This window comes from Amblyomma mixtum, chromosome 1, assembly GCF_055824585.1.
Source record: "Amblyomma mixtum isolate Tamu chromosome 1, ASM5582458v1, whole genome shotgun sequence".
NCBI lineage: Eukaryota > Metazoa > Arthropoda > Arachnida > Ixodida > Ixodidae > Amblyomma > Amblyomma mixtum.
Genome location: NC_143012.1, coordinates 71,101,800 through 71,120,448, shown reverse-complemented (window position 1 = coordinate 71,120,448; position 18,649 = coordinate 71,101,800). Strand labels below are relative to the sequence as shown.

At 45.4% G+C, this 18,649-nt stretch overlaps 1 protein-coding gene across 7 annotated transcripts in view; it reads left to right on the top strand.

The window, feature by feature from the left end:
* Nucleotides 1–18,649, top strand: part of Stacl (SH3 and cysteine-rich domain-containing protein) — a 413,237-nt gene that overhangs the window by 369,432 nt on the left and 25,156 nt on the right. For 6 of the 7 annotated variants that reach the window (XM_089552214.1, XM_089552232.1, XM_089552205.1 and 3 more), the window contains 6 exons: nucleotides 3,411–3,522; nucleotides 5,737–5,900; nucleotides 6,918–6,973; nucleotides 9,280–9,452; nucleotides 11,443–11,524; nucleotides 12,977–13,267. In XM_089552214.1, the coding sequence (XP_089408340.1) occupies nucleotides 3,411–3,522; nucleotides 5,737–5,900; nucleotides 6,918–6,973; nucleotides 9,280–9,452; nucleotides 11,443–11,524; nucleotides 12,977–13,267 (878 nt within the window). The remainder of the gene's footprint in view (nucleotides 1–3,410; nucleotides 3,523–5,736; nucleotides 5,901–6,917; nucleotides 6,974–9,279; nucleotides 9,453–11,442; nucleotides 11,525–12,976; nucleotides 13,268–18,649) is intronic. The other variant, XM_089552244.1, reaches the window with a different exon arrangement.

The window sequence follows — 18,649 nt, the reverse complement described above, 5'->3', positions numbered from 1 at the left end:
TGTACAGCCTTTGTCAAAAGTTTAGAGCCCAGGGGGTTTGCTTCTTAGCCTCGCAGTGGGACTCCTGTAACATTCGTGGCAGTCCTACCCATTGGAGGTGGCAGGACCAGAAATCGTTTTACCTTCAGCAAATTTGGAGCGCTGGAGATGCATTATGAACCAGACAGTGTGCTTCAGAAGCAAACCCCCTGGGCTCCAAACTTTTGACAAAGGCTGTACGTGTCCAGAAATTCCGGGAAATTAAGTGCCTGCCTTTGGTATAGCATAGTGGGCGAGTTGGTAATGCACCTTGAAAGAAAGAAGCAGCGCAACTAACACGAAGGGCTAGGGAAAAGAAAGACGTGTACAAGCGCTGTACGTGTCTTTCCTTTCCCTTCTCTTTCGCTTTAGTTAAGCTGTTTCATTCTCTCAAAGCACACCAACATCTACTGCTAGTCGTTGGTGACGGTGTATTTTCATCACTTACGTCACCAATTTGGATCGAGGGGCAGGGCAAAATGCTCGTCCTTTAACTGTAATTTATCACAGCTATTACTTCCACTTTCTCCATCGATCGAAGACAAGACTAATAACAAAAAACGGGGCAATTCATTTTTACTAGGAATCGTCTAGCGCTTTTTTTTTCGCTTCAAAAATGCTCAGTGTAGCCATGTATATTTTCCACACTCTCAAATGTATCCATCTGTGACCTCATCACAAAGACCATCATCGGCTAGTTTCAGTTGGTGTTCATCGTGTTAGATGGACTCGGCCTGACTCGGGATACACTTTTCCGATCTGCTATAACTGAAGAAAATCGATGGACGACGTCTCGTCGTAGCCAGAGGCAGAGTTATTGTATGGTGGCCAGTTACTGTATAGTACCTATAGAGTTTCTCGTATGTCCGCCATACTGCTCCCCCAAGCATCTAAATTGTGAGGGAAAGCCGCAACTCCTGCATGCCGGACGCAGATTTGGTGCTGTGGTTAGAGCGAGTGCGGGCTCAATACGCTTGGTTCTGTTTGCCGAACTTGCTTTATTCTAGGCAGATTTCTGTTGCATTGAGTGATGCTGCTTGCTAGTAATGTGTCGGTTGCACCAATATGCCTATCTGCATGAGTAACGAACAAAATACTTGCCATGTTGTGGATGGGTGACGCCATCTGTTGCAAATGCCAGAAATCACAAGTTTTGTTTTAAAAAGTGGCGAAAACTTATGATAAAATTGTGCGTATTGACAAGAAACACATCGCTTTGAACATGTGCAGTCAAACGAAATAAAACGTCGCAAAGCACGGAAACAGTTGGTGTACGAATCGTCTTTCATTAATGGTCTAGTGCTAAACAATGCAAATGGCTTCTCGGCAGTGCACGGATGCTTTTGAGCCATGTTTGGTTTATTTGGTTTGTTGGTGTTTAACGTCCCAAAGCGACTCTGGCTATGAGGGACGCCGTAGTGAAGGGCTCCGGAAATTTCGACCACCTGGGGTTCTTTAACGTGCACTGACATCGCACAGTACACAGGCCTCTAGAATTTCGCCTCCATCGAAATTCAACCGCCGCGGCCGAGATCGAACCCGCGTCTTTCGGGTCAGCAGCCGAGCGCCATAACCACTGAGCCACTGCAGCGGGTATTTCAAGCGAGTGATCGCATTTAGACAATAGAGGCGCAAGCTGCCCAAGGAAACACGCGAGTAGCACTAGGTATGTACTCATATTTTGAATAAATAAATTTATAATTGTGTTTAATTTTTGCATTGTATCACGCGTTGTTTTTAATTTATTCTTACTACTTGTTTTATCCATTGTTTTTGCCCCCCTTACTCAATGCCCTTCTGGGCCCTGTAAGGTATTTTGAATAAATAAATACAGTAAATCTATAGACAGAGGTGCCTGTAGAACGTTCCAGTCTCCCCTACCGTTCGCGGCTACATTTCGCTCTGCAGAGGTGTCGACAGGTGACGCGTCTACCAGTTTGTGTATGTGAGGGGGGGGACGAAGAGGAGAAAGAGTTCAGGAAGGTGCGTCGGCGAGTGAAAGGTAGCGGAGGGAAAGAGCACTCGAACTGGCACTCCAGTCTATCCTGCTCCATGGGTGCTTTTAGTGCAATGCGAATATGGTGCAACGATAGCGGTGTCACCTCTTCTCTCTCATGTCCACTTCTAATCCAATCAGGATAGCACTTTCGTTTGTAAGCACACAAAAGTATCAGTTTTTGTTTACGACACGTGACGCAAAAGACCACGCCATTGGCCCAAGAGAAACATCTTATACACAGAACTGTGGGGTTAGAATCGTCTTTGGTGTACCTTTAAGAAAGTTGGAGCATCACAAAACCTTGCCACGAGACCGTGTGTGTGTGTGTGTGTGTGTGTGTGTGTGTGTGTGTGTGTGTGTGTGTGTGTGTGTGTGTGTGTGTGTGTGTGTGTGTGTGTGTGTGTGTGTGTGTGTGTGTGTGTGTGTGTGTGTGTGTGTGTGTGTGTGTGTGTGTGTGTGTGTGTGTGTGTGTGTGTGTGCGCGTGTGTGCGTGCGTGCGTGTCGCCTCGTTCTGTGAGGCGGCTTTTCAAAAACACTAAATTTACCAGAACCTCAAGAGACAAGCAAACACAGCGCTTGTGTTTGCGTCCTTCTCGTCTCGTCCGTGTTACTGCTGCGCTGCAATTTTCCAGTATGCAGAACCAACTAGCCAGTCACTATGTTTTAAGCAAACACCTATACTCAGGACACAATCTTCTCCCAAAACCGTCTTAACATTACTAGTAGTGTTAATGAAACCAAGAGAGCACCGAAGAAGACAATAAGTAGCCCTGTGCGGGAGGAGGAGGATATACTTTATTTTCGTCGGCAAAAGTATCTGGCGGTGTGGGGTTACAGCCCCATCAAGCGGCCATGAGCCCGTGACGTTCGGCGACTTCTAGGGCTCTCGTCACAACCCGGATCTGTGTGTCCGAGTCGGAACTGAGCAATGCGGCCTCCCACTGGTCTGGATTCGAGAGTTGCAAGCCTCGAGGGAGGGGAGTCCCGAGGGCAATCCCAGAGTATGTGTGATAGGGTGGCATGTTGGCCACACAGTTGACAGGAAGGGGAGTAGACCCCAGGGTATATGCGGGCATATATCGCGGGGTTGGGGAAGGCGGGAGAAAGTCAGGAGCGGAGGGGTGATTTGGGAAATCTGCCTTGTCAGCGTGATCGTGGTAGGCTTATGGCAATGCCAAATGGAGGTCATTTGGATGATGATAATTACGATGATGCTGATCAAGTCTCGCCACTTCTGAGGCCTACCGCATTCTCCAGGAGAACAGCAAAGATGCGTACCTTATTTTCAGATGGAGAAAGAGAGGGCATAACACTCTTGAGAAGTACTTCTAGGTGGTGCACTTTGAGAATCCCCTTTCACGTCTTCATGCGTGCTCACCTTGTTCTTTTCCAGGAGCCTGGAATCAAGCCTTTACAACAAGGCCAATGAACTCCAGGAGGACATTAGTATGAAAAGGTTTGATCTCCATGTGGCACAGATTCACCTCGCAGCTGTCAAGGCCCAGGTAAGCTGCACAGCTGAGCTTGCTTAGAGTTGTAAACTTAACAACTCGAAGGCGACTAAAGCCATTTTAGCTTGCAAGTTGTGCGTTAAACTCACATTTCAGCATATGACCGGCCAAATTATTTATTTTATTTGTTTTTAAGATTTTATTTTCATAAAACACAAAATAAAGAATACATCTGGGGATTCATGGGGATTCACAGGTCGCTGTTGTAGGACGTGGTTAGGGAGGAGAGATGTAGGTCCCAATTGAGTATGTATATCTTCCGAGCTTTTTGACCGAAAAAATGGGATCGGCATGGTTTTCTGGCGATGGTGGCAGACCGAGCCATGCATAGCGGGAACTGGTGGCGTAGGTAGTAATACCTCTCATGCCATTCGTCGACACCTTAAAATTGTTTTTCTCATTACACTTCTGACCAGTAGTTCTGTTTTTTTGCAATATTTTTTCCTGAATACCGTTATTATACTCTTTTCAAACATTTATTTCCCCCTCAAAGTAGCTGTCGTGTACAAAGCAGGGCTGACGTCACTCTTTCTCGAGGAATTTCGGCTTCTCTTCTTGATGAAAAAGTACAGCTCTAATGTTTCGATCGAAATGGATCATCGACTGCCAGGAAAGCGTAGAGTGTGCAGTCGGCCGAACAGAAAACACTTCCCCTCAAAAATAGGTTGTCAGTATGGGCGTCCCAAGATAGAGTGGGACGGAGATAAATCCCCAAGTACTGAGGCACTGGTCAAGCTCTCTGCGAGCGTCAGTAGACGTTTTGAGACGATTCCCCATCACTCATTCACCATAACAACTTGTAGAAGTAATCTTCAGTATACTTGCGGTCTGATACACAATTATTATTGCGCTAAACGACATTACTCATTGGCGCATGACTGACTTGTGCGCCTGCGCAGGCGTATGTTTTACAATGAGGGCACTTGTTCCGGCCTACTATTACTGTGATCTGCTGCTCGCTCACTCTTGCAGTTCTCTAATCTTGTAAATAAACTCCGAATCAAAATCGAACCTGCACCTGCGCCATATTTCCGCGTTTGCGCCGACGGAGGCGCCACCTGTGAGCTCTTCTGTAAGCTATCTGTGGCACCCCGCAACTTTTCTTTTCGTCACCATGTCCATATTTCGAGCTGCGCAGGTCCGTTCACCTGAATGCCAAAAGGTGGCGTGACAATCAGAGTACCGGATTTCAATGCACGAACAGTACGGAGGGTTCACTCTAAACATTAATACTCCTATATGGGAGTAAAATGGAAGTAAGCTGTCCTCTGGCGCACACCCTTTTATAAAAGAGAGTGCGCTAGAGGACAACTTGCACCCTTTTCACTCCTTTCTGTTTGGAGTGTTTCACAGCGGCTACTTTTGATTGATTTCGTCTTGTGTAGTCCTTTGAAACCCTTACGGAGCGGCAAAAGATGAGGAAAAGTTTAAGCACCTCGTTATCCTATACCGCGACAGTATACCGCTGCCACCAGCCGCCGAGAGCGCATGCGCGGATTTCCAGGCCCGCAAGTAGCCCCGGGGGACCATGTACGCGTGCTGTCTTGGTGCTGGTGGATGTGGTAAAGATGTGCTAAAATTCTTTATTAATCATTATGTGGCTATGTAGGCGTCATCAAAAAGTGTCCGCAAATTTTGTCCTCGTGGTAATTCCATTCTATAAAGATATACGAAAAAAATTGATTGCATTGGGTAGTGGGTGAAAAATCTCGCTAAATTCCAAATTTGGTTGATGGGCAGTAATTAGTTAATTAAACGCCAAAAACACACTCAGACGTCGCAATAGCCATGAACGTCGATATAGCGCTTGGAAGTCTATATAGCACTTAGACGTCAGAATAGACACTGGCGTCGATATAGCACTTGGACGTCAGAATAGCCATGGGCGCTGATATAGTACTTGGACGTTAGAATAGCCATAGACGTCGATACAGCACATGGACGTCCGAATAGGTATGGGCGTCGATATAGCACTTGGACGTCAGAATAGGACGTCTACACAACACCCTAATGAGTAAAGAATGAGTTCAGTCAAACAATGTGTCTATTTAGGACAACGAGTATCAAAAGCGAAGATGACGCGTGCGGAAGATATGTCAATGCTTTCGCACTTCTCCGATGCGGGTCGCCGCGGTGATCTCAACGTTATTTTTTGCCGCATCCAAGAGCACTGTTCCCACTCGGTGTTTGTATATCTATTGCGCGCAGTTCGCTCTGTTCCGGGGCAAGGAGGTAGAGGCGGACGGGGAGGAGCGCAACTGCCGCGAGCGCAAGGCATCCACCGCGGTGCCAGCGGTCACCGGCACCATAAAGAACAAGTGGCTCAAGGCTTTCCGAAGCCTCAAGACCGGCAGCGGGGGGGCCTCGGACAAGTACGCGCCCTGTTCTCTCCTTTCTTCCTTTCTTTCCTTCCCTCTACTCTTCGTTCCTTCCTTGACATCTTCCTTATTTCCGTCCTTTTACCCTTGTAAAAATGGTCTATAGACAGTCTATAGACTTTTTATTGACTCTATTGACTTCCTATAGCTTTTTGTCTATTCATAGTCTATAGACTCTCTATAGACAAAAGTCTATAGGCAATACAAATGCCATAGACACTGTATAGACAATCTACACATTTATGGCCATACACTTTTAGTAGACTTTCGTCTATAGACAGTCTATAGACTTTATAGACCAAAGTCTATAGACACTCTATAGACAGTCTAAAACTTTTTTATAAGGGCTATAGTTTCCTTCTTTCTTCTCTCGTCCATTACTGACAGCTTGTTTCCTTTCATGCTGTATTTCTTTCGTTTCCCCATATTTACTTTCTTTTGTCCTTTCTATCCATTCTCCTCTCTTTGCTATCTTTCTCGATGCTGTCGCTGATAGGCCGTTGTTTTGAACTAGGCCGTTAAATTTGTACTTCGTCAAACGGGCCCGTGCTTGTAAAGGCGTAATGGGAGACACAGTGAGAGACAACAGCCGCCGATGACACAGTTTCTCGATACTGCCTTGGTATAAAGATGGCGCCACCGTCTATGGGAGTTTCTGAAAGAACACATCACTCACCGCGGGAATACCGAGAAGACGAGAGTTCGTATTTGTTTATGATTCCCAACGTTGTTTCACCATTGGTGTAGTCAAGTGTCCCAGGCAGCAGAGGTAATTGACTCAATATTGGAAATGAATGGTCCTTTGTAGGACCGGCCTTTTTCGGTCCATATTTGGCCAATGTTGGGCCGGTTACCTGTGCTTCTTGGGGTGTAATAACTAATGCGAGCCCCATGTTTTCTTCAAACACTTGAGTAGTCGAAAGTCGTTACGGGTTATTTTGAGTCAAAGATTAAAAGCCTGCAGCTTTGGCATCCGAACTAATCCGACCTCAATTTCTCTTGTCTCCGCAGGCCAGATGGGTCGGACCGAAAGGGAAGCCACGCCGCTGGCGGCGCTGGCGGAGCAGGTAAGAATAACCACGGGGTCGATTATCAGAGTCACAGTCGGTTACTAACTGAATGCCTTATTCCGTGTTCTTTCTTTTTATTCTTTTCATTTTTGTTGGTAACAATAGTACCAACAACAGAGCGCGTGCTCTGTAAGCCCCCGACCTGACGGAGTCGACAGGTGCTGAGAATGGACGCGTTAAAACGAGAAATATCGACGGAAAGGCACCGTAGGAAGTTTCAGATGGTAAACCATGTTACAGCGAGAGGTTACACTTAAGCACCGGCAGGAGCTCCGGACGCACTTAGCGTAGTCCGCCAGCACTGTCGCGGCGTTCTCAGCTCCCCCCTTGAGGGCTGTAACGAATCATCTGTTCGACGTAAGTACATTTGGCTTCTTGCTGGTGCTAGATATTCTCAACTGTCCGCATCTGCCGTCGAGGCTAAACGGAACTTTGAGCCGTACATTTTTTTACACACTACATTTACCAAGATCGGTATTTTCTTTTACGGAAGTATGCCGTAAATATATGCTGCAGTCCAATTTGTTCAATTCTTCAAAACACCGAGAGGACGGATTCTATGCATATCTACCCTTGAAGGATACTATGTTCTTCGCGTTGAAGAATTACAGAAATCAAGTTTCATAAAGAGCGAATGCGTGTGTTGAGTGGAAACTAAGGCATTTGCATAGAACATGCGCAGCATACTCCAGTCAGATGAAGTTAAGATAAAGTAATAATTAACTCTCAGCTTGTGAATCACTGTTTCTGGGTGCACATGCTTTACGTACACATTACGTACACTCCTCGCATTTCTCACGCTAAAGTGATATTGTCAAGTGATAAAAATAAGTGTAAAAGTGACATTGTCAGCTGTGGTGTGTGCCTGCTGATAAGGGTTGCAGGTACGCTTTCTGATGGAAAATCAATGTTTTTTCATATCCGCTGCGGATAGCGTGACTACACTTAGAACAGAATCGCGTGCTCCATTTACTTACGTTCGCACCTGTATGCACGTGTCTCTAACAACACGCACACTGGACTGATGTACTCGTTTTTCTTGATCACCTGCACGCTGTAGTGACTGTTGTCATAAAAGTGATGGGTGTACTGTGTGTTGCATACCGCTTCCCCTCACCCCCGTTCCTTCGTCCTGGCGATCATGGCTGTTGACTGGACTCTAAATGAGGATTAATACATAACCGTTAAGGCTTCTTCCTTTTTTCAGTAAGGTGAAAAACTGAGATAGTTTATAGATACCTCCGTATTTCGGTGTGAACTGCGGTTGTCCGAAGCTCAACGACAAAGTACACAACTGTTGGCGCAGTAAGAAGAGGCGTAGCTACACTAAAAACTGAAGGTTTATTCTGAAATCCAGCCTTTCTGTGCTGCAAAATAAATTGATATAATCTACATTCGATAGGTTGGGGCAACCAAAGGAAATAAAAATAATAAGCCCCTGCCTGCTATAATCTACAGCCTCATTTAACTGCAAAAAGCCGCACTCCGATAATGTCACTTCCTCATCCGATAGCGCTGCTAAAGCTGTGCTGACACCGCTCGCCAGATCCACGGTTTCCCGATCTTTCAGATCTCTCGAGTAACCCGTTGCTCTTACTCGTGGCAATACACGACATCATGAAAGTTATTCGTTTGACTACACTCAATACTGACTGCGTAATCTCAGTGTAAAAGCACCTTGAATAACACAAAAAGGCACTTACGCGGAATGCGCTACTGGTCATAAGTATGAACCAACAAGCCCAAATTTCAATGTTACTCGGCCATTCTCTTGAGGTGCTTAGCCAAACGCTACCGCAGCGATATAAATCTTAATGGACCACAGGAATTAATTCAGTGCCCTCCACTGCGGAGTCTCTCATAGCCTTTGAGCTGTTTCGAGACGCTAAACCTATGGCACGAAAAATGATAGGTGTAACGTTAAGAGATCGGAAGCGGGTGGAGTGCGTGAGGGAACAAACGTGGGTTAGTGACATCCTAGTCGAAATCAAGAGGAAGAAATGGGCTTGGGCAGGGCATGTAATGCGAAGGCAAGATAACCGTTGGTCCTTAAGGGTAACGGAGTGGATTCCAAGAGAAGGCAAGCGTAGCAGGGGGAGGCATAACATTAGGTGAGCGGATAAGATTAAGGAGTTTGCGGGAATACGGTGGCAGCAGCTGGAAAAGGACAGGGTTAATTGGAGGGACATGGGAGAGTCCTTTGCCCTGCAGTAGGCGCAGTCAGGCTGATGATGATGATGAAACCTTACACATCGTTAGATACCGTAGTTTCGCAGTCAGTATAGCCAACATGTTTCGCGCAGGAGTGTCCTGGGACACGGGCCAGCACGTGTTCCAGGAGTACACCTACAAGAAGGTGGCCGCGTGCGACGTGTGCCGCGAGATCCTGCGCGGCCACGTTCGCCAGGGGCTCAAGTGCAAGCTCTGCAAGTACAACGTGCACGCCGAGTGCCAAGAGAAAGCCGGCCGGTGCCAGGTACGGAGTCCCGCCTCTTGATTCCGCACCTTTACGTTCTTCCCTCGCCTTCACTTCATCACGTTCCAATCAGCCTGTCTTGGTCCCAACCTTCCTTTATTCGGTGCAGATCATGTAAGCATACAGGGTGTTTCACCTAAGATTTTACACAATTTTTAAATATATGCTTTGTTTAGTTAGAAGGCCGCTTTTTTCTGCATAACATTGTCAACGGTGTAGTACATCGCAATACAGCTAAGACGCGCTAACTAGCAAGCTGGTTAAGTAATATTGAATAGTTAACTTTATAACTGTTACTGTTAGGCTCCTTGATTACTGAGAGGAGTGTAGCCCACCGTAAGTAATATCCTTATCAGTATTTAGAATTTCGAAAACGCGCTCACCCTCTGCGCTCTGGCCCAACAAATTTTGGCTACATCGCACCTAAAGTACGTGCGATTTCGAGAAGCTTGTTGGCAAAGCAACTTCTACACTGCACGTATTTCGTCGAAATAGCCAAAATTTGTTGGGCCACAGCGCAGAAGGTGAGCGCGTTTTCGAAATTCTAAATACTGATATGAGTATTACGGTGGGCTACATGCCTCTCAGCAATTAAGGAGCCTAACAGTAATAGTAAAAAAGATAACTATTCAATATTATTTAACGACAACTCTGGTTGGCACGCCTTAGCTGTATTTTTAAGTTCTACACCGCTGACGATGCCGTACCGAAAAAAAAAACGTTCTTCTAACTCAAAATCCTATTTTTAAAAATTGTGTAAAGTCTTAGGTGAAACACCCTGTACACCTCGGACATCTTATTTCATCGACTCAACTGGAAGCTTCGTGAAGTTCAGCCGCACATACTATTACTACTACATCTCTCGTTACCACTCCACAAAATTCCGATAAGCCTATCTAAGATGTTTTCCCTTCCACCACACCATGCAATTCAGATGACCAGCTGACCATGCATGCTGTGGAAAGAGACACCACCCACGTCCTTGCCACCTTCAGCTAGGTCATACTTCTCTTAATATCCAGTCAGTCGCGTGATTGCCTGTTCTATGTTTTGCACGTAGGCGAAATTCAAGCCCGTGCACTGTGCGATACCAGTGCACGCTAAAGAACCCCAGGTGGTCGAAATTTCCGGAGCCCTCCACTATCTCATATCCTGAGTTGCTTTGGGGCGTTAAACCCCGGTAAAACCAAACCGATCCTTTTTTTCATTGTTCGTTGCGAGGTACTTTCTCCCAGCTTCAATTTTTTCAATAACCTCGAAGTGTTCGTCTATACGTCAATGCCGGAAAGGTAAATATCGATAATATATTTTCGTTTTGTGATTACCAGCAAATTGTTATGGTTATTTTAAAAGCGGCTGCCAAACGCAGAGCAATCCATTAGCGCAATAGTTTCTTTTATATACTAGTTGTGATGTGCCGTGATAACTTGACTGAAATTAATATCTTTATTTACTTCTAGTACATGAGGAGTACATCCTAAACGTTCGCGTCTTTTTCCAAAGTATTTATAATTAGTTTTGTTTTGTTCATGTCAACAATGAGGCTTACACTTGTACTTTGTCTATGCCGTCACTTATTCCCTGTTGTCAATCTTCTACATCACAGAGTCGGATTGTTTCAACAGCAAATCGAAGGCTTATCATATATTCCCTTTATATTTACTGTCCTTTAAATTTAACGCGGTTAATATTTCTTCTCGACAGATGGTTAACAGGAACAGATAGTTGACCTTCTCTTCGTGACCTCCTTTGTGCTTAGTATTTTCGTACTCTTTCTTTGGAAAACTGTGGTCCGTCATTGTTAACAATTTATAACATATTTAAGCATGGTTCCTTAACTAATTGGTTATGAAGTGCCTGTCATATTGTAAGGTTCACCAGATGGGCGCGTTCAATTTCACTAAAATGTCTGCTACATTCTTGACATTTCGATGCGAGTGATATCGACTAAGTACCACAAATTTCGCTTCAATTACCTTTACCGACGCAGCCCAAGCCCAGGCTGCTTCGAAGGCAGCGGTCAGCGTCAGAAATTGAGACCAAGATCATCCCAGCCGAACCTGAGGAAGAAAGTAAGTGAGATCTTCCACGCATTTGTTTTACGTTTTAATTACGCTTTTTTTTCTTTTTCGTTACCTTTTACATTAAGTAAATAATCTTAAATTCTCAATGTTGGCATGCAGCAACCATCGATTGGGTACAAAATGCACTGTTAATCAATTCATTTCGACGTGCGTTGAAGTGTCGGTAACCGACTCAACCGGTTTCTTCTCTTGTGAAATAAGGCAGTTGTATAAAATGAAAACAAACAGCTTGAAGTGTATAATCTGTTCCCCTGCACATAATCTGCAAGAGGTACATTCTTTGTCAAAAATATACATCTCACGGTTTGTTTGTTTGTTTGTTTGTTTGTTTGCTTGTTTGTTTGTTTGTTTGTTTGTTTGTTTGTTTGTTTGTTTGTTTGTTTTGAACCGTACACTGAGGTTTTCTGAAATCAACGGAATTTCTAAACTAGAAAGGCTTGAGGCGCATCTTAGGCATCAGCCAAAAGTAAACCTCGTGGTTCTTGTACTTTTGACAACAATTGTACGTCTTTAATGGCGTAATATACGTGACTGCTTCGACGTACATGACACCGCCATCTCAGTGCACACGCTGCCGACAAGAAGCTGTAGGCGCGTTAGCATAACGTGACACGATTTTGTGGCATCAGCTGGGACAAGAAAGTGTGTTCGGAGGCTGACATAATGAGTCATACGCGTCACCCATTATTGTCAGCCAGCAGCCATGTGACCCAAGCTTCACATTAATAAGTCATGCTATCAACTGAGATCATAAATTGACATGTGGCCATTAATTGTTATGGGTTAAGTCACCGATGACAGCAGGTCATGTAGCATTGGTATTTGATGACATCATTTCATGCAGCTTGATGAGCATGAAACATGGGGAAGACAGGAGTGGTCTGGCTGTGACAGCTGACGCTGAATAATCACTGCTGGAAACTCTGCGGACAGAAATTCATCCTCACAATTTGGCGAACAAAGTTCTATTTAATAACATATTTCTGCGGTGAAAAGATGCGTCGATGCAGCTAATAAATGTATACTTGCCTTATGAGTGCATCCCTTATAAAAATGGTCTATAGACAGTCTATAGACTTCTTGATGACTCCATTGACTTCCTGTAGATATTGCTTTTTGTCTATTCATAGTCTGTAGACTGTCTATAGACAAAAGTCCACTAAAAGTGTATGGCCATAAATCTATAGACTGTCTATAGACTGTCTATGGCATTTGTATTGCCTATAGACTGTTCTTTAAGATTTGTCTATAGACAGTCTATAGACTTTACGGGCAGAAGTCTATAGACACTCTATAGACTGTCTAAAACTTTTTTTGTAAGGGCGTTGGCTTCAGGCGAGCTTTACCTCGCTTAGAAGGACAGAGCGAAGTAGTAGAGGTCGTTGGTGTCGATCTCACGACGATGTCGATGCACCTTATCCGTCTCCCCGTGTACAACAGAGACGCCGAGCGCCACGCCTGACGCGGTGGACCCCATCTACCAGCTGCTGAAGCAGGCGGGCGACCTCGGCGGCAGCTCCCGCCGGGGAGGGGGAGGAGGGGGCGAGGGGGCCCTCTCCCGTCTGGCGGCGGACAGGGGCGGTGACGGGGGCGGGGGAAGCAGTAGCGTCTCGTCGAGCGTGGCGTCACTGCAGCAGCGCCGGCCCCGCTCCAACGCCTCCTCGTCAGCCTCCTCCTCTTCGTCGCACATGCTCACCGTCTCCTCACACCAGCACCATCCGTCGTCCTCTGGTGAGCGGCACCTTACGTGACACGCCGTAGAGGACGCGCTCACTCTCTTAAGAAATTGGAGATAGGCATAACGAATTCAAAGAGAGTTCATATGTTGTGCTTACTACCTATAGTCGAATACAACTTAAGAAGGCAGCGGCTTTTCCCTGTCAAAGGAACCACTTCCATCCAATGGCGTCGGCCAATTCTGATGACCCTGCTATAGTAGGATACAACTTAAAAAAACAGCAGTTTGCTAACACTGGGCCGCGGTCCGCGGCGTCCTGTATTACTCCGCTGGCCAATCGCAACTGTAAACAAAATTAGCTTTTTAATGTTTGACTATATCAGACAATCCATGTATCAGAATTCTAGAGCTCATAATTCTTTTGTTGTGATAAAGCTTCTTGTGTAGGTAAGAAGAAATGTTTAGGCAGCGGACTACTTTTTCGTTGTGGAGGAATTCTGTGCGCGGAGGCTGAATGTGGGCGGAGCTTCACTGCAGACTTCAGTTGTATCCGACTATAGGGTGACAATGCAGGGAGCGGTGCCACAATGGAGAGAGGAGTCTATCCCCGACTATGGAGGGAGGGGACTATCAAGTTTTATCTACCGCTCCCTGCTTTGGACACTACCATGGTCATGAGGATCGGCTGACGCCATTGGCTGGAAGGGGGTCCTCTGTCGGGGAAAAGCCGCTGCCTTCTTAAGTTTTATCCGACTATAGATGTATATACGGTCCCCGGCTGAGTATACACGGTTAGCCACTTTGTATCTCTCTGTTCTCCTGTATCTAATCTATTTTATCTCATATGTGTATACATCGAGGCACCCTGTACTCTGCTTCAAAACTTAAGTGGAAGTTACAGCACACATCGACAAGTCAGGGGGATAACTAGCGTCTGTCACGTCTGCTGAATCGCTGGTTCCCGTCACTTATGATGACCATTATACTTCTCCACATGAAAGCTAGAGGGCGCCTGCGAATCGTGGGGCGTCCTAATGCGCGAATAGCTCTGAGACTTCGTTCTTGGTTGGCGGGATCCAGCTTTATAGCTTCTACATCAATGCTAACATTGTTTGAAACAAAGTATACAGGCTGAAGCTGCAGCACATTAACCGTCCCAGTTTCGAAAATTCTGGCGGATTTCGAGTTTGAAAGTGCCGCAGACTGATTCTTCCAAGGATATGAAGGCCTGGAAATTGTCGCGCCACTTGTGGTATCAGATGAACAGCCTAATGGCGCTGCAGGGTGTTACTGATTGATACTGAGGGTCGCTGCATTAAGCAGCAATGCATGCTGGGATCTCTAGTGTCGAAGGGATGAGTAACTAATGCATCCTAAGCATCTGTGGGAGTTTAGGTTCACGACGGATTAACGATGCTGATGTCCTGCTACACAGTCCATCTAAATAATTAAGCTATAATTGTGATATAATGTGCTCAAGATAAACAACAGTTACATGTACATAGGCTTCCTGTGTAACTTTAGCTCGTGATCAGCTAATAACTGTCCTGGTTGCAGTGATTGTTATCTGAGGTTACGGCACCACTTTCGAGACCATATATAATATCGCATCGCCAGATATTTTTGTTGGCCTGTTGATGTGCAGGAAACAACTGTCACGCATCTCTTTCAGAAAAGTAACTCGCAGGATAAGAATCATTAAAAGTGTACAAGATATGGGCAACGTTTGGCGCTGGAAAACTGAAAAGTTATGTGACATCATCAGCTTTTCTTCGAGGGTCAGTTGAAGTTTTCAAGACCCGTAGAGCATCCTCCGTAATTTTGACCATCTTTGAGCTGAATCGGTCGGTTGCACAATTGCTACACGGTCATCCAAGTACTGAAACTAAGAGATCTACAAACCATCAACTGAAGAAGCTATTCATGACAACGCGAGCCTTGTGACAACTACAGCACCAAACGTGTCCTTTTAAAAATGCTTGCAAATCAAGTCAGCATTTGTACTGGAACCCACGGCTGCTTCGTACCGTTAGTGTAGCAAAGCCAAGTAATTACTCAATTCAGTTAATAGTGGCTGTCTTAATATGTGCAGGCATCGTCTATTCGCTTCCATTTTTCACATTTAAGAGCAGCTTCTCCTCAAAGCAATGACCATAGATGACTTTATCTATATCACTGCAACGTTTCTACAGTACGTTCTGTGCCGAGAAAGGTAATCCCGCTGTAAAAAAGGCCACAACGCCGTGGGAATCGACAGATGCAGGCCTTTGCGCATGCCTTTCTTAACATTTTTAGCCCACTCTTTAACCATTCTTGTCATCTGTTGCATGCAAGCTTACAGACCAACTGCACATACGCCAGCTGCTAAATATGTATGCTTTTTGCAGGTTTTCGTGAAATATGGCTGCTTAAAAGCTTTACGAGCGAGCCCGCCAGTATAACACCTCGCTCGAAACGAAAGCCGTAAATCGTGCCTCTGGCAGCGACGGTTCCTTTTTCTTTGTTTGACTGAGGTACTGCGCAATCGTTTCGTCGTTCTTGTATGCTTTTCCTTTTTTTTTCCTTGTGACACGTGTCCCTCGTGCTGTGTTCTTGCACCGTAGCATCTTAATGTGCACATTTCACTTGGAGCCACTGAACTTGTAAATCGAAACAATGTCAAACCTATGATCTAAGGCCTTACTGCCAGCTTTGCAGAAGTTATCAGAGACCTCAGCGTTTCTCTATATTTTTTTGTCAAAAAGGATCAGATCAAGCAGATTTTGCTTTAATAGGCAAGGAACACTGAACTGACATATAAATCTTTGCTTTTAGCCCTTACTACGAGATGGGAAGGCAAGATAACGACAGCAGCTATGAAGTTGCTATTTAGAGTTACGGTTGGACTTCGTTATAACGAAGTTGAATGCGCCCGGCGGTTCGTTATAGCCCGTGTTGACCGAGATTCCAAGGGAATCATCACTTCTTCGTTATATCCATTATTTCATTATAAACCGTTTCGTTATGGCGAGGTTCGCATTATGTGCGTGCAGAAGCTTATTTGCATGTTGTAACGACTCCCTAAAGTCCTTAACGTATTCCATGCCCATATTTGTCAAACGCTCAGTAGCATTCAGTGTTCCTTAAAATATTCCCCCACCAGCTGGTGAAATTTCTGCGCAGTACAAAAAGAATGCTCCTTTTCCCGAGCTTTTTTTTTGCGGAGCCTTGGAATTTTAATTTCTAGTCTTGCCTCTTCTGATGCACTTACGTAATTTCATTCCGAGCCGCCGAGCGCCTCACCTATCTTTCAGGTTCACTGTGAAACGATAGGTGCTCAGACAGCAATTTATTCTTTTTTAAACAATTTATCCTTGTATCTGTGATATCTACATCTGTATTTGTTCTGCTTAGATCTGTAACATGATCTGCAGTATGAAATAAATACAAATAAATAAGCAAATAAGCACAAGTCTTTGACCTTCTTTCATAAAGGTCACGAGCTTCAGTGGCTCCAGCAATGCTTTTCGCGTACATTCCCAGCTACTTGTGGTGTGGTTGTCTTTCGCCCCTGTTCGCTGCCCCTTCTACTTCAAGCTGAACTGTGGTGCACCACCGTGCACGGTATGCCCGCTTACAGGTCCGCTGATCTCCTGCACGTAGCTGACAATGTGCTTGGCTGTGAAACAGTCACTTTGTATCGCTTCTCTTGCTACATGACCTGTTGCTTTGTTATAAGGCTATCAATAGCACTGTGTTCGGAGGGGAAATGCTCCTCTCCCCTCTGCTGGGGGGAAAATGTGACCGGGATAGCTGTAATTCAACCAAACACACCTCAACCAAATGGTCTGAGTCCGATTCATTGATAACACGATCATGTTATGAGTCAAGCATGTGGTCGAGGCCACACTTCCGGTAATGTCGTGTGATCCAGGTTCACATGGTCCCTAACACGTTTCCTAACGTGCGATTAAAATATGCTTCGAGTCGCGTCATCTCATCCGGGGTGACATGGCATGACTCGATACATGACTTGGATTCCATGACATGACCGTGCTGTCAACGACCTAGATCCCATGACCGGATGACATATGTGCAGACGTGTTTGAGGTTGGCGACTTAGAGACGTGGGCCATGTCATGTGACCACACGGTCATGTCATGCGTCGAGTGAGTTCGTGTGCATCATGTCACGTGATTCAGGTCATGTTGCGAGTCATGAATGTGTTAAAAGGTCATTTATATGAAACACATGACCCTAATCACATGACATGACATGGCAGTGATGATGCTACCCCTCATCAAATGGCATGACTCGACGTATGGCACAGGTGACATGTCATAGTGGCACGATATGACACATGCACTGGATCACATGACATAACATTACTATGCCCAAACCCCAGCCCCATATATCCTTTCTGGCCGAGGCCCAAGTGGTGGGGAGCTGTACCTTTTGGCAGCTGGTCAACAAGGAGTTTTCAGTTGAACACTACCTCTCTTTGCAAACAGGAAATCCTCCATGCAGCTATTATTGTAAGTGTAGCAAGTGAAGGCACTCTCATGGTTACATCTCGAACGTAAGCGTAGCTTACATACAATTCCGTGCTGACCAAGTGTAAATATAAATCATGTAAATCCGCAGCAGATAAACACAATTTCTTTCTACGCTAAGCATGAAGCTGTGCCAAGCCACCTACGTGCGAGCACGCGGATGATCTAAATCTCGCGCGAAAATGTTCACACGCCAAGCACAGAACACGCGGACAAGTTTGGAGCTAACATGATGCTTGCTACTGCATTCTATTACCCCATCTGTGCATTACAACATCTTCGCGCAGGTATTCTGCTACCATTCAACTTGCCTGATAAAACAGTGTAAAGACGAGCTGGGCGTGAAGTTGCAGTACTACTTCCATTAGGCTTGCCCTGTGGACCAGTTCGGTGCATACGTTCACATCTCAGGTTTTAAATTTATTAAAGAAAGATGGCTTAATTCGTCCCTGCTAAACGTTCGTGACAGGAGGCCGCTTCTGGACATTCAGAATATTTCTGCCCCAACGCTTTGTGTCGCCGCTGGAAGTTTAGGGTGCTTCTGCATTCTGTTGTTTTGGCTTTGAGTTCAGCGCCATGTTTGAGATGCCTCGTTTGGTTCATATATTGGCAAATGGCTACCCAAGCCTGCCTTCAACGTACCCATTCCAAGGGGCAGCTTTACTTCGTTTTCTATTATTTTTCGGCTGAATAGTGACATGCCATGTGGTCCAGAGTCACATGACCATGTAGCCCGCCTAAAACACACATCTGCCTCACAGGATCATGTGATCCCGGTCATGTGTCGAGTCATCTCCTCTGACTTGTATCATACGATATGTCTGTTACCCGCCCCCAACGGTAAGAGCGTGTGAAAAGTTTCAAACACACGCTAACCTGAGTTCAAGCGATTTGAATTACGAA